This window comes from Micropterus dolomieu, linkage group LG17 (genome assembly GCF_021292245.1).
Source record: "Micropterus dolomieu isolate WLL.071019.BEF.003 ecotype Adirondacks linkage group LG17, ASM2129224v1, whole genome shotgun sequence".
NCBI lineage: Eukaryota > Metazoa > Chordata > Actinopteri > Centrarchiformes > Centrarchidae > Micropterus > Micropterus dolomieu.
In genome coordinates, this window is record NC_060166.1 from 10407225 (window position 1) to 10424685 (window position 17461).

A 17461-nucleotide genomic window follows, 5' to 3' on the forward strand; every position below is an offset into this window, starting at 1 on the left:
GAAATTATAATTTCATCTCAGGTATCGGGGTCAGTGTCGTGTTATAAATAGGATGAAACAGCAGCAAGCCTCAGTGTGGCACATATTGGAACATAGGCACTGTGTGGACGCATTTTAGTGTCTGTTGCAGCGTGACTTCTTTCAACCACAGATTATAACATTTCCAAGTGATTATTTGTATATGAACTCTGTAACTGTGTGTGAAAATTCAGAGTATCTTGTTTTGAGCTATATGAGGAGTAAGGGGCCTGTCTGCATGATGTTGTATGTTAAGCCCTGTCTGTTCATGCCCACCTATCTTTTATTCTCTTCTTTGCTTTTCTCTATTCATCTCAACTAGACAACAGTGTATGAAAAACTGTATGTCTGTATGTAAGTAGTGGAGATCATGTTTCACTCTCACAACTATCTTTCTATCTACCTTTTCACTATCTGATCTGAACCAGCAGCAAGGCCTCCAGCAGGTCATCAAGAGTGTGTGCATTCTGACATTTCTTCCATTTTGTTTTTAACATCTTTTAGCCCAGATTTGACAAAAAAAAATGTTTTAGGAACAGTTATTGACATTTGAGCTGTTATCTCTCAAGGGTTACAGTTTGACTTTCGAGCTCTAGTAAACACTTGAATCAGTTTCTCTGTCTCTGCCTTCCTGTGTTGTCTTGCAGGACTCAGCCAGTCTGAAGGTGGCATCGTCCTGCACCTCCAAGGAGCTGATGGAGCTGGCCTTGAGGAAGTGGCTGACCACCCACGGTCCTGAGGAGGAGGCATGGAGGGGTCAGTACGTACTGAGGGTTAGCCAGTGTCTGGAGTTCCTCTGTGGAGACCACCCCCTGATTCAGTACAAGGTCAGTGGTCAAGGTCACCTCACTGCACAGCGAGCCGCTAACAGCAGCATTATGGTCGAAGCAAGCTAGCTGCTGGGGTGCTAATCAGCAACGTTGCCAAGCAAAACTAATTTTTGTAGTTTGACTGTCTTTTTCAGTTAGCTATATTGTTACCTTCACGGCATGTCTATCAAGTCAATTTACATACTGAAGCGGTTGGGCAACTTTTGTAGCACTAAGTTATTAATTTAACACTCCCTGAAGTGTAAAGTATGAACATTGCGGTGGCTGCGGTGCTCCTCCGGTAGGCTTGACCAATAACGCGGTATTTCAATTTTGCGGTTATCGCGACAGCCATATCTGTTAGAGACTGCTGGACATAAATCTGACTCAAATGTGTCACTTGTGTCAATGGCAAGTCCAGAGATTATGATGATGATGATAATAATAATGAAAAGTGATGAGCTTTTCTTGCTGTGTATTCTAAATATCTGCGTGGTTAGCACAGTTGTTCTAGGTCTGAGAAAGTCATGTGGTGTTACATTAGTGTGCCAATAACAGCCCAAAGCCTGGTTTATGATTCCAAGAAGAGACATTGTAAGATCTGACTTGGAAGAGTTTAGGTATAAACTAAAATGAAAGAGCTTGAAAGTGCAACAGTAATATTTTTGGTTGCGGTGCAGATGGTGAATTGTGTGTTTACAGTATGCATGTTTATGTGTAACTTGTTTTTCACTGTTAAAGAAAAGATTGAGGTAACAAACATTATGTGGCTACGTGTCCGCTGGCACATACAAAAAAAATTTAAAACACTTGTTGTGACAAATCTGGTTGTTTCTGAGCTGCGGTTCTGACGTAGGAGAGAATGAAAGATTGGCAGTGGGTTAACATATTTCATAGCGTGTTCTATCTTTAAGATAATCTCGCTGTTTGGTTCAACACTACTTCCTCTCCTTCTGTGGAACAATGTCTTGTCTCAAGGAAAGTATAGGTTACCTGTTACTCCGGGAGTTTGTTGGAATTAAAATGCCTCAAGTCCAGGAGGCCTTCATTTTCAGTCAGATATCATGAAATTTAAGATTTTAAGCACTGGTGTGTGGAACAATCGTTTCATTAAGACAGGGTTGTGCAGCTTCAGCAGCAGATAAATCTGTATGTATCTGAAATTCAGCAAGCTTAGTTTGGTTGGTTACATGTCTTGATTGATTTTATGTATTTATTTTTTTTAAACCTAAGAGATAAATCAACTTGCCACTGGATGTGTTCCTGTCTATGTGCACCATTGCATGTTAACTTGATAAAGTCTGCTGAAAAGCTGTGCATAACTTTTACTTGTTATGGCTTGTTTATCTTTCTGTGCTAAACGTACTAGCTGATTCCACTTTAATTTCTAATGCAGCAATGTTTTGCACAGTTTGCTGTTAATTTTGTGCCTCACATTGCAGTGTCCTGATTTAAGTGAACAAAATAAGTTTACATTTTTAGATATAGAACACTATTAAAAAGGGGATCTAGCATTTGTGTGTGTGCTGTGCACAAAGCTAAAAGACTTCCTGTCTTGTTCGCAGTACATCCGTGCATGCATGCAAGCCAAGGAGTCTCCACACCTCACCCTGGTCCACACCAGCACCGTCAAGGGCATGTTTGACAAAGAGATCTCTGCCATCGGAGCGGTCGTTTGCCGCAAGTCCTCCAACCCACCTTTACCACTACCTCCTAAGAGAAGGGCTCCCACGGTAAGTCCAGTAATGTGTGTCCCTGTGTGAATGAATGTACTTCTCACTTCTGTGTTGTGGTGGTTTGTGTCTATTTTTAAATCTGCTGTTGCTTTCAGAGAAACAGTACTTTACTAACAGCCATATATGTTGTTGTTATGTATATTGTCTTTTTTGCTAGTTGGAATTGTTTTCATATTCAATTGTTGATGTAATTGATGAATGAGATTTGATGGGTAATTATTTGGCATCACCAGGACTAAAACTGAGGGTGTGATGCATGTAAAAACGTTCTCATGTACTACATAACAACCACTTAATATCAGCCATTGTTTACTGAGTAGTGTTCGTGTTTCACCAAAATAGCGAAAGCCCTACTGTTTGTTTGATTCACCTGCACTGAATGAGGCAGGTGTGGAGGTTTACCAAGTAAACATGTACTTGGCAGCTGCCACCTGTCTTTTATGAGGCAGTGTTCTGAGTGTGTCGGAGTAAGCCTGCACTGCTCTGCCAGCATTCGCCACGTTGTCAGAAAACATCACTACTTTCTCGGCGCTGCTGCCTCCATGTGTGCATCCACATTTAAAATGTCAGGTTGAATTTAATTGGCCTTTTGTTAGTGAGTCTCCTGATGTTTCAACTGCCTGATGCCATGCTGACTGTTGGTGCCCAGAGATGTGAGGTTTGGAAAGTCTGTAAATATTACAGGTGTGAATCATCCTATTAACACATATTTATCACGTGTAATCACAACTGCGTTAGAACAGTTGTTTTCATAACTTGTTCCTGCAGTTATGATTAAACATTTTTGTGGATTTACAGTAAAAACAGCCACACATTTCACCTCACTTCTGTTGGGGTTTTTTTTGTATACTTACTGGACAATATGGCTCAAGGAATCATTGTGTAACATGATTTACAATAAATGACCCCATGGAGCCCAGGATAAATGAAAATAATGTCCAGATAGTTGGTTAGGGCTAAAAATTAATTTAGCCTGCTGATTCTTTTCTCCATTGAGTTCCTTTTTCTTTAAAATGTCAATGTGTCAAATTACACATAAAATATATATTTTTTTTTTCTTTTTTCAAAATCACCCATTTCCAAGTATCTTTTCTGTGCATGTTTTTTATTTTGCTGTCTTGGCGATCCTAATTTAATCTGATTGTGTATTTCTGATGCTGTATTTATTTGTTATTCACTTTGTAACTGTTTTAAGTGCTCAACAATAATAAATTATGCAGCAGTGCAGGAGGGAGGGAAATTGGAGGAAACCGAAGCAGACGGAGATTCTCGTCAGACTGTAATAAGCTTTCCATCGAAGTGTGGTGGTCTTAGAAAGGAAGTGAGATTTATTTTTCAGGAAAGGAACCTGTTATAGGAAAACCTGACTGGTAATTGGTCAAATACAGAACAGAAGGATGTGGTGTTTTTGTGAGGATACAGTTCATAGAGCTTTTGTTTCTGCCTGTAGTAGTTGATGCAGACACAAACATGGTCACTTATCTGACAAGAGGCACATCACACGCACACAAACATTTAAACACGTCAACACACACAAAGACAGAGGCAGCAAACAGCAGGAAGTGTGGTAGTTAGTCATGTTCATAGACTCTAGGTGTCATGTGATGCTGTTTTTCCTGCTGACTGCTGACCCTCGCAAATCCACTTGGCTTGACATCAGAATGACCCGCCTGACCTCCCACGGGGGGGGGGGGGGGGGGGGGGGGGGGGGGGGGGGCGGCGTGTGTGTGTGTGTGTGTGTGTGCGCGTGTGCAGCAAACTGGTGGGTGTGAAGAAGTAGCCTGTGGGAGTAAATCTATTTACAGTACATTATGCTAATACTGCTCACTCATTGCAAGTTTCTCCTCTCACTGTCCCTCTGCAGCAAGTACAGACATGTGTGTGGGACGTGTCTAGCCCGTTTAAGATAGCTCTATTGAAGGGCAGCAAGGTGAACGCGGAGGAGACGGCCAAGGTAAACTCTTGCTTTGTCCACATCCTTAACAGTCATTTGTTTCTGTTGCTATGTCACTGCAGACAGAAAACCAGTCTACAGTTGTACCATGTCTCCCACGCATTTACAGTAATAACAAACGGACATCAGTCAATTAATTAGGCAATATAAAGATGTCATGAAAGTCACAAAAAAGGTTTTTAATAACTGCTGTGAAGCCACTGTGAAATACTTCTAGATGAGCATTTTAATCTGCATGTTGTGACTCGTTTTGTTTTCATGAGGCTGAGCCACAAAACAAGTAGGCATGAAAGGATACGTTTGGTGGTCAGTTTTTTGGGGGGTTTGTTTGTTTGTTTGTTTTTTTTCATATTGCCAAGAAAACACCAAATTCAACAATGAATAGATCCTAGTATCTATTGTCTGTGTTATGTATAAGTCTGATATGTCTTCTTCCTGTGCCATAAAGCTCCATTGTTGTCCAAAAACAATTTAAAAACGTATCTGTTAGCCACACTGGCTGACATGTTCCTTCATTGCCATGAACACACACACTGTAGTTTATTCTGCTGCCAGAAATGCTCACTAGAGCACCAAATGTGGATTAATAGTCCTCGACAAAATGTTATAATGTTGCTATAAATGATAGTGCTCAGCTTTTTAAAAGTGAAACTGTGACAGAAGGAATTATTGTGTTTGGGGTTGAGAGCCACTGACAGGCTGCATTGGAAATATGAAAAATATAGAAGAAAATCAGACCTATCCTGTAATTATGTAAATAAATATTATTATAAAATATCTACATGCCAACCCCTCCCTCCCACCCACCCAGGTCCAGGTGAGGGCGGGCCTCTTTCATGGCACAGAGCTGCTGTGCAAGCCGGTAGTGAGCAGTGAAAGCAGCGGACGCTCAGACCATACCTGGAAAGACAGCATGCTGGAGTTTGACCTCTCTGTCTGTGACCTGCCACGCATGACCCGCCTCTGCTTTGCTATCTATGCCGTCATGGATAAGGTTAAGAAGCAGAAGTCCACCAAAAATGCTCACATAAACAAGTACCAGACCATCCGCAAAGCAGGGAAAGTGGTAAGAAAAACAGGCTTGTACACGAACAAACACTGTCTATAGTTTGCCTTAGGTCAAATAAAGGCCTATAAAATAATAAAGGTATCCATGACTGATAATTAATCACTGTTTTTCTCTCTGTGATCCAGCACTACCCCATAGCATGGGTCAACACAATGGTGTTTGACTACAAAGGCCAGCTGAAGACAGGAGACATCATCCTGCACTGCTGGTCTTCCTTTCCTGGTATACGCACACAAACGCTCTCCCACTTACTTTATCTCCAAAGACAATTAAACTCCGGTCAAATGAGCTTCTCCAGTGATTGCCTCCATGCAGTAAATGCATGTCATGTGTATCTGTATGTGTCTTCCCCAGACGAACTTGAAGAGATGCTCAACCCTATAGGAACCATTCAGACCAACCCATACACTGAGAACGCTACAGCACTGCACATCCACTTCCCAGAGTACTCGTCACACCCCATCATCTTCCCCCCATTCGACAAGGTCGGACAGCTGTCAGTCATTGTACTCCGTCTCACTCATAGAAAGACAATGTCTCTAACCTTGTTTTAAAGACTTAACTGCAGTTGAATTTGTCACCGCAGTGGGTTTGTGCTCTTCAGAACGTTACCTAATGATTATGATGAAGTGGTGGCTGTCAGCATGAGAGGATGTGCTCGGCCTGCCTAATGCGTTGTCTCAGCGTGTGTTATCGGTCATACAATGCTGACTTACTTTTTGCAGATACTGGAAAAAGCTGCAGAGATCGCCAGAGCAAGTGACTGTGCACCCATGGTGAGTTGATATACAGCAGGACATAATTGTGTGAAGATGGCAAAACATTTGTTTGCATTCAGAATGCAGACAAGGAGAAAATAATGTGACCGGTTTCCCTGTAACAAATACACACACTTTAGCAAGGTGTAACAGAAAAAATATTTATATCCCCTTCAAAACTAGACTAATCAGATAACTTGCATGTTTTCCTCTCACCGCCCCTCAACTAAAGGCCCACTCCTGGGCATGTTGCAGCGAGTTACATAATCCTCCCTTATGTAGAGGGCATGCCTGAGCACACCTCTTTTAATGTGAGGTGTGTATGTATGTGAGAAACTGTGGATTAACAAACTACAACTCGATGTTTATTTTTTTTACCGTATGTCAATTTGTGTGTCACTTTTCAGAACCACACAGTTCCTCTAATATTGTTTGTTTGTAATCAAAGTTTGAGCTGCTGTCTGTTTTATCATAGCATCGTTATGAGGTTTGTATTTATATTATTGGCTGTTGCAAATGTGTCCCCTTTTTTTTTTAATCTGAAGGCATACAACTTGCTTTAAACAGACAATATGAGAGTCCTTGCTCTGATAAATTTCTGGAAACTTTGATACACACTGCCATCTTGTGGTTCTTTCTTTACAGTCGCTGCTGCTACTCATGGTCATCCTCTGATTTCCGTTCACGTCCTGGCTCTTTTCTTCATCAACTCTCCTTCATCCCTTTCCCTCCTCTACATGTTCTTTGTATTCTTTTTCCCAAACTCCCCAAACCAACCGACCATTCTTCCTTCCTCATTTCTGTCAGGGTCGTGGCGGTAAGAAGTTCCACATAGAGCTGAAGGAGATCATGGAGCGGGACCCGCTCTCTCAGCTGTGTGAAAACGAAAAAGATTTGATCTGGACACTACGCTATGACTGTCGTGAGAATTTCCCTCAGTCACTGCCCAAGCTGCTGCTCTCCGTCAAGTGGAGCAAACATGAGGACATGGCCCAGGTTAGCCAGCGGATCCGCTGTTTATGCATTTTAAGAGGACAAAGTCAGTTCTCTTCAATGTACAATTTGGTGACACCATAGATAAATTAAAGTGAAAGTGGTTGTTACATTGTTACAAGGTAAAACAAATGTGTACTTTGGATGTGACGTCAGTGTTTATGAGGACAGTGCTTGTAAGATTTATACTTAAATCAACAAACTTCATATCTGATACTGTTAAAGTATTTTTGAAACTTTGAATACTTTGTCACATGATATAAGTATTTACATGTTTTCACATGTAAGTTGTATTGGTTGGTGCTGCACTTGCATTTAAACATCTTAAATTGACAGAACTACCCTCACATAAGATTTGACTTAATCAGCCGTTTTAAAAACCAACATTGGCTCTCTTCCAGTGAAATTAACATGCCCTCTTAAGCTAAGTACAACTATTGACTCACTAATTAACCCACTTTTCTAGAAAGAGAATGTGCAGCAACATCAAACCCGCATGTTACTTGTGGAGAGACACTGATGTTGCCTGCTGCCTGTACTGTTTGGAAAGCAGAGCCCGGGTCAATCACAGCACACATGAAACAAACTCCTGTAACGGGCAGTTTACTCAGGAGAGCTTGCTTCATAGCAGGCCATACGAAAGTGTTATTTTCACACCGTATTGTCATCACAGTTACTGTAAGATTAATTTAGCAGCCATGGGGGTGACCTCAAGACAAATCACACTTTTATATTAAACGTTTTATTCACTGAGTTACACAAGGAACGTGCATCTGTGTAAGTCTTAGAGTGTGTGTGTGTGTGTGTGTGTGTGTGTCAGCTCCAGGCACTGCTTCAAATCTGGCCCAAACTGAGTCCCAGAGATGCTCTGGAGCTTCTGGACTTCAACTACCCTGACCAGTATGTCAGAGAATATGCTGTGGGTTGTCTGCGTGACATGAGGTAAACATATGTATCCACCCACACATTCATTTTTATATAATACAGTGGCCTTCTCTATTTTTCTTTGTCTCATATTCAAGATTCTACATTCGTATCACCATGTTACATTTCCCCTGCTACTTGTTGCTCTGTTTTTTAAATTATAAATGATGATATGCATGAGTTACACTCAGTTGATAGTGCTGTGTGTTGTCTGTTTATGTGAGACAGGCATATAATCATTTTAAAATCCAACTAAAACTTTATAAATGAAAGAAAGGTAAAAGCTAGAAAACTACCTAAGAGAACTTCTTCTCATGCTTCTCTCTTTGTTCCTTTCCCCCATCTCCTCACCAGTAATGAGGAGCTGTCGCAGTACTTGCTACAGTTGGTGCAGGTGTTACGCTATGAGCCTTACTATGACTGCGCCCTCACCCATTTCCTGCTGGAGCGAGCCCATGGGAACCGCAAGATTGGACACTTCCTCTTCTGGCACCTACGGTGTGTATGGACACACATGTGTCTGTTATCACATGTGCACATGCACAGATGCATTTTAGAAAGACACTGAGAAAGTTTGTGAGCAACATTTCAGCATTGAAGTTTCTCTTCTGACAGTGGCTGTTTTGCTGCCCTCTACAGGTCAGAGATCCACATGCCAGCTGTTTCAGTCCAGTTTGCCCTCATCCTGGAGGCCTACTGTAGAGGCAGCATCCCTCATATTGAGGTTCTAAAGAAACAAGTAGGTCACACACTCAATCTCTATTATTTCTTGTCTCATGCACACACAGTTCAATGTTCTCACAATTTATTTCTTTTTCATTTTTGCTAACTCTACTAGTCTTAACTCAAGAACCAGAATAGCTATAGTCTATTGTCAACCCAGACAGGACTAGATTTATGGTATTTTTAGCATGACCCTCCTGCCCTCTAACCTTTGCCCTCTAGAGTGTTGATTCTGACAGTCACTCCTGTGGACGCTTCCTCCTACTTCCTCATCAGCACAGTCATTTATCTGCCCACTTTCCTGTTTGGAAGTGCTTGCACACTGGCTTGGGATCACAATGCTGACAGTCTGTTTCAGGAGAATGCGCTCAGTAGTCTCCAACAGGGATGAATCCATTCCAAGGGCTTGTTGGCTGGCTTCAGTCAAACAGACTCAAATATTGTCAAGATTTGCAACTGTTGTAATGTTGTAATGTGTTCTGTCTTTTGACTGTACCAGGTGGAGGCCCTGAGTAAGCTAAAGTCAGTGAATGAACTAATTAAGCTGGGAACCATCAAGAATGCTCGGAGTAAGACCAAGGAGGCAATGTTGACCAAGGAGGCCATGATGACATGTCTAAGGCAGAGCGGCTACTCAGAGACTCTGTCAGACCTTCACTCCCCTCTAAATCCCAATGTCCTGCTGTCGGGCATCAAGTAAGACGACGCTATTCTGAACATAGGTCTTACGTTTCAGATCGGAATGAACTTTTTCTCCTCTGTTTCATGATGCGTCATTCCCTGTCTTTCTCTCATTGTCCCATCAGTGTGGAGAAGTGTCGGTACATGGACTCTAAGATGAAGCCACTCTGGATTGTGTACAACAATAAGCTGCTGGGGGGCGACACCCTGGGAATTATCTTCAAGAATGGAGATGGTACTTTCCGTCTTTCAAGTAATCTCTGCTTTTGCTTTAAAAAGCTCAATATTTTCTTTTGAAATTAAGAAAACTTTTCCCACTTTTCTTCCTCACTTACTCTCCTTTCCTAGACCTAAGACAAGACATGTTGACCCTCCAGATTTTGAGGTTAATGGATCTGCTTTGGAAGGAGGCTAATCTGGACCTCAGGTGAGGGGTTTTATTTTGTTTTGGTTTTTTTGTGCTTGCGTCTGTGCGTGTGACAGACTTTGTCGAGCTTGTTTTTTTCCTGCTCTCTGTAGGGAAGGGGAAGCTCTGGTGGGGTGCAACAGAGGAGGGGAGATACTAAATCACCCCATGCTAGTTTGACCTCCAGCCCTTTTACACCCTATACACATATATACACACACACACAGACATACGATATCTGCTTTACATCTTAATCAAGTCCACACTTTTGCGCTCCTACAACCCTTTTTTCTCCCTTTGTCATACACTGGCACATCTGGAGCTGAACAGCGGAGGGGGTTGTTTTGACAGTTGAGCTTGAGGACGGTGCTTCAGATTACAGGGACGTGTTTGAACACGGTGATGGGACTTTGTGAATAAAGGGAGGGATAATGTAATGATACCACTGTGATGTGGTAGACGTGAGTTTGTTCTGTGATTTCTTGCTGATGTATTTTACCCCACATATCCTTACTTGTCAGCTGTCTGTCTTCTCATTGATGTAAACTCAACAACCATCAAGAGGTCTCCCTTAAACATCTAATTAATTATTCAGTCTTCTTTGAGCATTGGGTCATGGACTGTGTACTAGCGGTCACTGTGTCAGTAAATTATTACTGAAAAAGGAAGTAATTTTAGGAGGATTTGTCCAGGTCACACATTTCTGCAATGAAGACCTACTGCCATCTTGTGGAAAGAAAGGAAAGGTTAAGGGGAATGAAGAAGAAAATGTATCAAATTCTGGCTGGTGTGCATGCCATTACATAATCACCATATTTTCTTCCCCGTATGTTCCTGTCTGTCCTGTCCCAGCTCAGTGTAAACAGCATGACATTTTATTACTGTCTGACAGAGTGAATTGCACCCAGGCGAGTGCTATATGAATCAACCTCCATATTTGATATGTATTACAGTATGTATATGCAGTGTGTGAAGTGTAAAGAAATCTACATGGGGAATTTGTTATAAATTAGTATCTGTGGTTGGTATTTTTCAGGCTAACTGACATAGATATACATATTTACTATATTCCCTAATGGGACATGTAAACAGTAGACATTTTGGTGGAAATAAGGTTTATGTGTGTTCTGCATATATCAATAGGGGTGGCTGGGTCCCATATTTTGAATTTGTTATTCAATAACAAATTCTTTTCTCTACATATCATGTAGAATTGTACCGTATGGTTGCCTAGCGACAGGTGACCGGGCAGGGCTGATCGAGGTAGTCTCGTCAGCAGACACGATTGCCAACATCCAGCTGACGAGCAGCAACGTGGCAGCAGCTGCGGCCTTCAACAAGGATGCTCTGCTCAACTGGCTCAAAGAGAGGAACTCTGGGTAAGACGCTGCCTGGTGACGAAATTAACCTTCAAGTAACGGCATTTCGAGCATCTTTTGGAATTCAGGATATGGTACAGGTGGTAGTGACCACTGAGGTTTGCTTAGAAGAGAATCCAGGCAAAATATGTGCTTATGTGTATCCCGTGTATATTTCCTCTTGACAGTGATGCTCTTGATCGGGCCATTGAGGAGTTCACTCTGTCATGTGCAGGCTACTGTGTAGCCACCTACGTCCTCGGCATCGGAGACCGCCACAGTGACAACATCATGGTCCGCAGCACCGGACAGGTTGGACAGACAGTTTTCTTCTTTTTTTTTTAATCTGTAGAAAAGATCCAGTCTCATTTTGTTTTTGTTTCTCCTGACTCCACGGTGCTTACTGATTGGCCTTCTTGTCTGTCAGCTCTTCCACATAGACTTTGGTCACATCCTGGGCAATTTCAAGTCCAAGTTTGGCATCAAGAGGGAGCGTGTACCATTTATCCTCACACACGACTTCATCCACGTCATACAGCAGGGCAAGACGGGATACACAGAGAAATTTGGCAGGTTTGTTCCACTAAGTTTATCCTCTTCTTATAAGCCTCTCTATCTATAATGCACCCTGTTAGAATCGACTCACTTGGAAGTGAAGCCAAATTAAAACTTCCACTTTTTATCATAGAGTTCAACGAGGCTGTTAGAAATGTTTGATTAATTTGACACAGTTGATTGTGGTGTTAATGGATTGTTGGATTTAGATAACTTTGTTTGGACCATTTAAGAGGCAGCTTAAACCACTTTAATATGATGAGCAGGTACGGTCAGTCAGCACCGGTAGTGTTGAAATGAGCATTAGGTAGCTAAATGAAGTTGTTGATGTGCGTATCACCCCAAATCCATTAGACGGAGACACGGTGAGCTTTATTTTCACAGGACTTGTTGAGGGCATCGCACCACAGCTTGCGCACACCTTTGTTGGGGCAGTACCTTCTCCCACCAGCAATTGGCAGTAGAAGCTCAGTTACTGATGAACAGGAAGTCAAGTCTCTTTCTGGATCCATAAATAAAATCTTTGTTATTGCCTTTTTTCCAGCTTCCAGTTTAAACCACCCTGTACGACGCTGACTGATACCTCGAGTGTACAAATTACTAGTAAAATGTATCATACAAAATGTTGACATGATTTAGATGACTAAGCTGAAAGATCACGAAACTGAAAATATACAAACCTCAACAACATTTATGTGTTATTGAGGCTTGAGATGAGTGTACATTGGTATGTAGCATTCATAGGCTTCATGAAGCAGCACTGTCGAACCTACATTGTTTACCAAATATCAGTGATGGCATCTCATTTTGTGGAATGGAAATGCCCACGTGTTCCGGTAATCTGTGTTATGACCTACATTTACAACTGTAAAGATGTGCGTAACATCTGTTTCTGTTGCTGTAGTTACTAAAGTTCAGAAATAATCACATTAAACAGATCATTATCTTGTGTGGGACAGACATTCACATTCATTGGAAAAACTTCTACCCTCTTGGGTTTGTGAGCATCACAGCCTGTTATCCAATGCATTTTGATCACTGCATAAGCCATACCACACTGAGTTTCAGATGAGTGCTGGATTGTTAACACTGGATAAAGCCTGTGACCATGAAATATCCTCACATATCACTAGTGAAGTAGTTGGCCAAGTCATCACATTTTAAATTACTCACTCAATGGCTCTATGTATAATACTCAGTATGCCCATGTGACATTTAAACTGCCTACAACTCAACTTCACAGCTGGGTGTTGGTGAAGGGCAGCCTACAGGTGCTTGATCTTCAAGTCAACTTGTCAATTCTACCGTGTACAAGGCACACAGAGGATTGAAATTGCGTTTCTCTCACGGCCCATGATGATAGCAGGACAAAAACAAAATAACAAAAGCAGCCATTTAAAGTAGGAGGTCAGACAGTACTTAACAAATTATGTTATACTGTTATACCAATGCAACAGTTGTCTTATATAAATAACTTGTCCACAGTGCAACGGTGCAAGTATTGTGCCATATTTAAAATATATCCAGCCTGACATGAGATCATGAGCTACAAAATGATCTACCCTCCAAAATGTTTATCTGTAAAAAGAGAAGAACAGTTGTGGTTCATTGCTGCGTCAGCAAATGTGGTATGTGTGGGTTCAAGATATAGTACATTGTGTACCAGATCAGAGCTGAAATACCCTGGTGAAAACATACCCCCTCTATATGATGACCTGTATGTTGAAGTATTTCCTTTATAATAAAGGTCTGCTTTGATATTCAGCACCTCTTACTTATATCCTACAAAATTAACTACAGAAAATATTAAAATGTTTGTAATTGCAATAGAATAACTGTGCTGTTTATTGAACCATACACGTTGTGATCATTTAGATCTGTTAGCTTCATGGAAGAAAATGATCAGGTCTTGCACGTCAGTGCTTGTAATGAGAACTTTGAAACCACCTCCTATGCTGACACAAAGTCAGAATGCAGTGAGTCACTGGGTGCTAAAACATAAAGGACATGTTTGTCACCCATTCTGAACTTCATGCAGCACAGACCTCTGCAGATATTTACCAGGAGCCAGACTTCTCTGGCTCCTATACAGTGCCAATGTTCTTTTGCGATGCCTCCTTTTATGGAAAGAAGAGCCATCGTCGTGACCGTATTTATGAAGTCAAACAATTGTTGAAACTGTACTGTATCTGACAGAAATAATGAACGGTGTATGTGTGTCTATGTTGGTTCTGTAGTTTCCGTCAGTACTGTGAGGAAGCCTATCTAATCTTGAGGAAGAACGGGAACCTCTTCATCACACTGTTTGCCCTCATGTTGACTGCTGGACTGCCTGAGCTCACCTCAGTCAAAGACATCCAGTACTTAAAGGTATTAAATACGCTCACACAGCAGTTTTTAAACATGTAAAATTGTGTGAAAGAAAATTGATGCCTCACATAGAAATCTACACCTTGTAAACTGTGATTTCGCAGCTAATTTGAATTCCCCAGAGAAGTTTTGTGCATCTCCTCAGCTTCATTCATTTTTGACAAGGTATCAGTTCTGCAAAGAGAAGATGTAGGGGAGAAGTGGAAATTATAGTTAATGATGATGAAGTGCACTTAAACGAGATATAACTCAATTTGTCACATGAAAGCTGCATGTCTCCAAGGCAACACAAGGTATGTTAGTATGCTCCAGTTTTTTGTTTTTTTTGGAGAGTAAATTAGGGGAAAGAGAAGAGGGATGAAATGCAACAGAGGTCGTCTACTGGATTTGAAACTGGCATGTTGCAGTTGCATGGTTGGTCCAGGGCACCATTTTAAACCGAGCTTCTCTGTGCAGAATGATGTCTGTGCAGAGTTTGACACCAGAAGGCTGTTCCCCATTGATCTGCTGAAAAGGGAAAGTTCCTCTGTGCTCAGTAGAAGTACAAGCAGGATTTTGTGACATCACGACTAGTTTAGAGCCAATCAGGCATCTGACACCAGTGTTGATGTGGAAACCTGAAACAGTTCACATAACTGTTTTCTATAGATCTTAACATATCAGCTTGGAAGAAGCTGTATATTTATATATCAAACGTATTTTATTATTATTATAATTTAGCTGTGTCCTTTTCATCAACTTCTTCAACACTTTTTTCCATCCTTCTGCCCTCCACGACTAATCCTGCTCCTTTCCCACAATCCCTCCCTCCTCAGGACTCTCTGGCTCTGGGTAAAACGGACGACGAGGCGCTGAAGCAGTTCCGCCAGAAGTTCGACGAGGCCCTGAGAGAGAGCTGGACAACCAAAGTCAACTGGATGGCCCACAATGTGGCCAAAGACAACCGCTCCTAGAGCAGCTGAGACCCTTCAAGGCCCAGGGGCAAAGAGGACACGGGGAAGGAGTGTTCGAGTGTGCAGGAGGGGAAAGGTGTGCCAAGGAGACGGGGTGACAGCCACCCTGATTTAAAGAAGGGAATCTAGCAGAATATCTCAAACATGAGCAGATTCACCCACATATACTGTACAGAGTAAACCTAAACCTGATGAAACAGCACCCTTACTCACTGTATCCCTCCTCGCCTTGCATCACTCTGAAAAATCCAAATTCATGGTCTTGTGAGATTTCTGTGGAATCATGGTGGGTAAAGTCATTGCAAGTTTTGCACAGGCACAACAGCTGATGGAGCACACAGCCAAAGGAAGGGAACTGAAGCACCCGCTCTGCCCACACTAAAGATGAACTGTCCCCACGGAAAGGGCTGACGACAAAAATCATGTTGTGGAGTGGTTGAAACTCGGCTTGTATGGACTCTGAAGGGACACATGGTTTGAACACACCCCTTGTATAAGTACAATGGAGATAACAGATGGGGTTGGGAAAGGTGGAACTGAAAGACAAACATCTGACCCCCATGTCTTAATTCAATGTGCCACGCCCACAGGAAGTGCATCTTAACTGTCTCCCTCCCGCTGCCTCAACGTGTGCCTCAAAACTGTGGGAAGATTGTATTTTTTATGAGTTTTCTTTTTATTTAGCCATTTAAAAACGTTTCATGAGACGTCTATGTGCCAGACTACTTTACTAGTCCGCAGAGAAAACTTGTGTTAGGGAAATTTTGAAAGACAAGGAATGATCAGAGAAAAATGTGCCCTGAGCCTTTCGGCCGACTGTTTGAATCTCGCTGTATCTGGACTATAGAACACTGGAAAGTTTTCAGAACATATGAAATAATAAGAAATTTCAAATAGCATTTTAATTAACTAAACACTTTATTTTAGTTTCTTCTATTTTGAAATGACAGTGTGCATCATTTCTTCCCGAATTTTCAAATCAAGAGCATTATTGGACAAAGTGTTGTCTGTCACCTGTGAGTTATCACTAGTCAACTTGTCGTAAAGTCTAAAAGGATGTCAGCCTTCTAAAGCGCCATCCCACTCATGCTAGCAACCTTGACAGATAACCTCAATGAGGAATAACTGATGCTTTTTTAACATGTTAGGACCAAAACAAAAAGCAAATGTTAAGTCATTTTATTATTCATACTGTGTTTTTAATGATCAGTTTCTGAATTGAATGTGAAAATATGTGCCGCTGTCTTTTTTTTAAGTGTATTTGTTTTTATATGAGCAGGTGTGGGCAGAGTTGGGGGCATGCGTGGGCGTAGTTTTATCGGTAGGGACATTACACTGCGATGTAAAGCTACTTCCTCGTTTCGACATATGGTGCTCCTGAGCATCTGCATCTGTGTTTGATTTTCGTGCAATATCCGAGTATATGAACCATATCCTATTATATAAAACCTTAGGCCCCGGCCTAAGCCTATAATGGTTTTTCTGTTGGTTTGTGTGATGCAGCTGTATTTCGCACCACTAGCCTTCAAAAGTCTCAGACACTGGATATTGTCAAATGTACAGGCTTTTATTGTTTTGCTGGTTTTTGTTGTCATAGGAGTTTTATTAAAGTTGTTTTCCACCGCGCTGCATTTCCGCCTGTCTGTTTCCTTTTTCTAGATGTGGGTTGTGTGACTGCACCCACTCAGGGCAGCATGGATTTTTCTGTTTTGAGAGCTTTGATGAATACTTATCGATTGTAGACCAGAAATAAACTCAAATTACTATTTTTGCCTGCTTTATGTGCAAGTGAAAATAGAAAAAGAAAGTACCTTCATTGCCAAATAGAAGGTATTCATATAGATACTTATGCTGTACTCTAAGATAACATACACAAATGACAAAATCTTGACTCAAGGTAACTATGCTTTTAGTCTCAGAATCTTGAGATGCACAAATGAGCATTAATATTGGTTCTGTATCTGCACACACTGACCTTCCCTTCAGTATCTTCTCAGCTAAATCAGGTCACACTGCCTCTGATTGGCTCAGTTAGGGGGCGAATAATACTAAACAAGTGAGAACATACTGCAGACTTTATGCGAAGAAAGGTCTGAGCAAGGGCATAGAATATTGTTTCGCAACCTGACTCACTTAAAAGATGAAAACAGGAAC

General features: G+C 41.5%; 1 protein-coding gene across 3 annotated transcripts in view; it reads left to right on the plus strand.

The window, feature by feature from the left end:
* pik3cb (phosphatidylinositol-4,5-bisphosphate 3-kinase, catalytic subunit beta) overlaps positions 1–16938 on the plus strand; it is a 53509-nt gene extending 36571 nt beyond the window's left edge. For 2 of the 3 annotated variants that reach the window (XM_046073444.1, XM_046073445.1), the window contains 19 exons: positions 666–845; positions 2393–2560; positions 4428–4517; positions 5329–5583; positions 5712–5808; positions 5941–6071; positions 6312–6362; positions 7152–7340; positions 8158–8279; positions 8616–8759; positions 8901–9000; positions 9484–9680; positions 9791–9900; positions 10014–10092; positions 11283–11450; positions 11618–11741; positions 11857–12002; positions 14222–14354; positions 15170–16938. In XM_046073444.1, coding sequence (XP_045929400.1) covers positions 666–845; positions 2393–2560; positions 4428–4517; positions 5329–5583; positions 5712–5808; positions 5941–6071; positions 6312–6362; positions 7152–7340; positions 8158–8279; positions 8616–8759; positions 8901–9000; positions 9484–9680; positions 9791–9900; positions 10014–10092; positions 11283–11450; positions 11618–11741; positions 11857–12002; positions 14222–14354; positions 15170–15307 — 2622 coding nt within the window. In that variant the 3' untranslated portion in view covers positions 15308–16938. Of the gene's footprint in view, positions 1–665; positions 846–2392; positions 2561–4427; positions 4518–5328; positions 5584–5711; positions 5809–5940; positions 6072–6311; positions 6363–7151; positions 7341–8157; positions 8280–8615; positions 8760–8900; positions 9001–9483; positions 9681–9790; positions 9901–10013; positions 10093–11282; positions 11451–11617; positions 11742–11856; positions 12003–12368; positions 12523–14221; positions 14355–15169 lie in introns of those variants that run through there. The other variant, XM_046073446.1, reaches the window with a different exon arrangement.
* Positions 16939–17461: the final 523 nt, after the last annotated feature.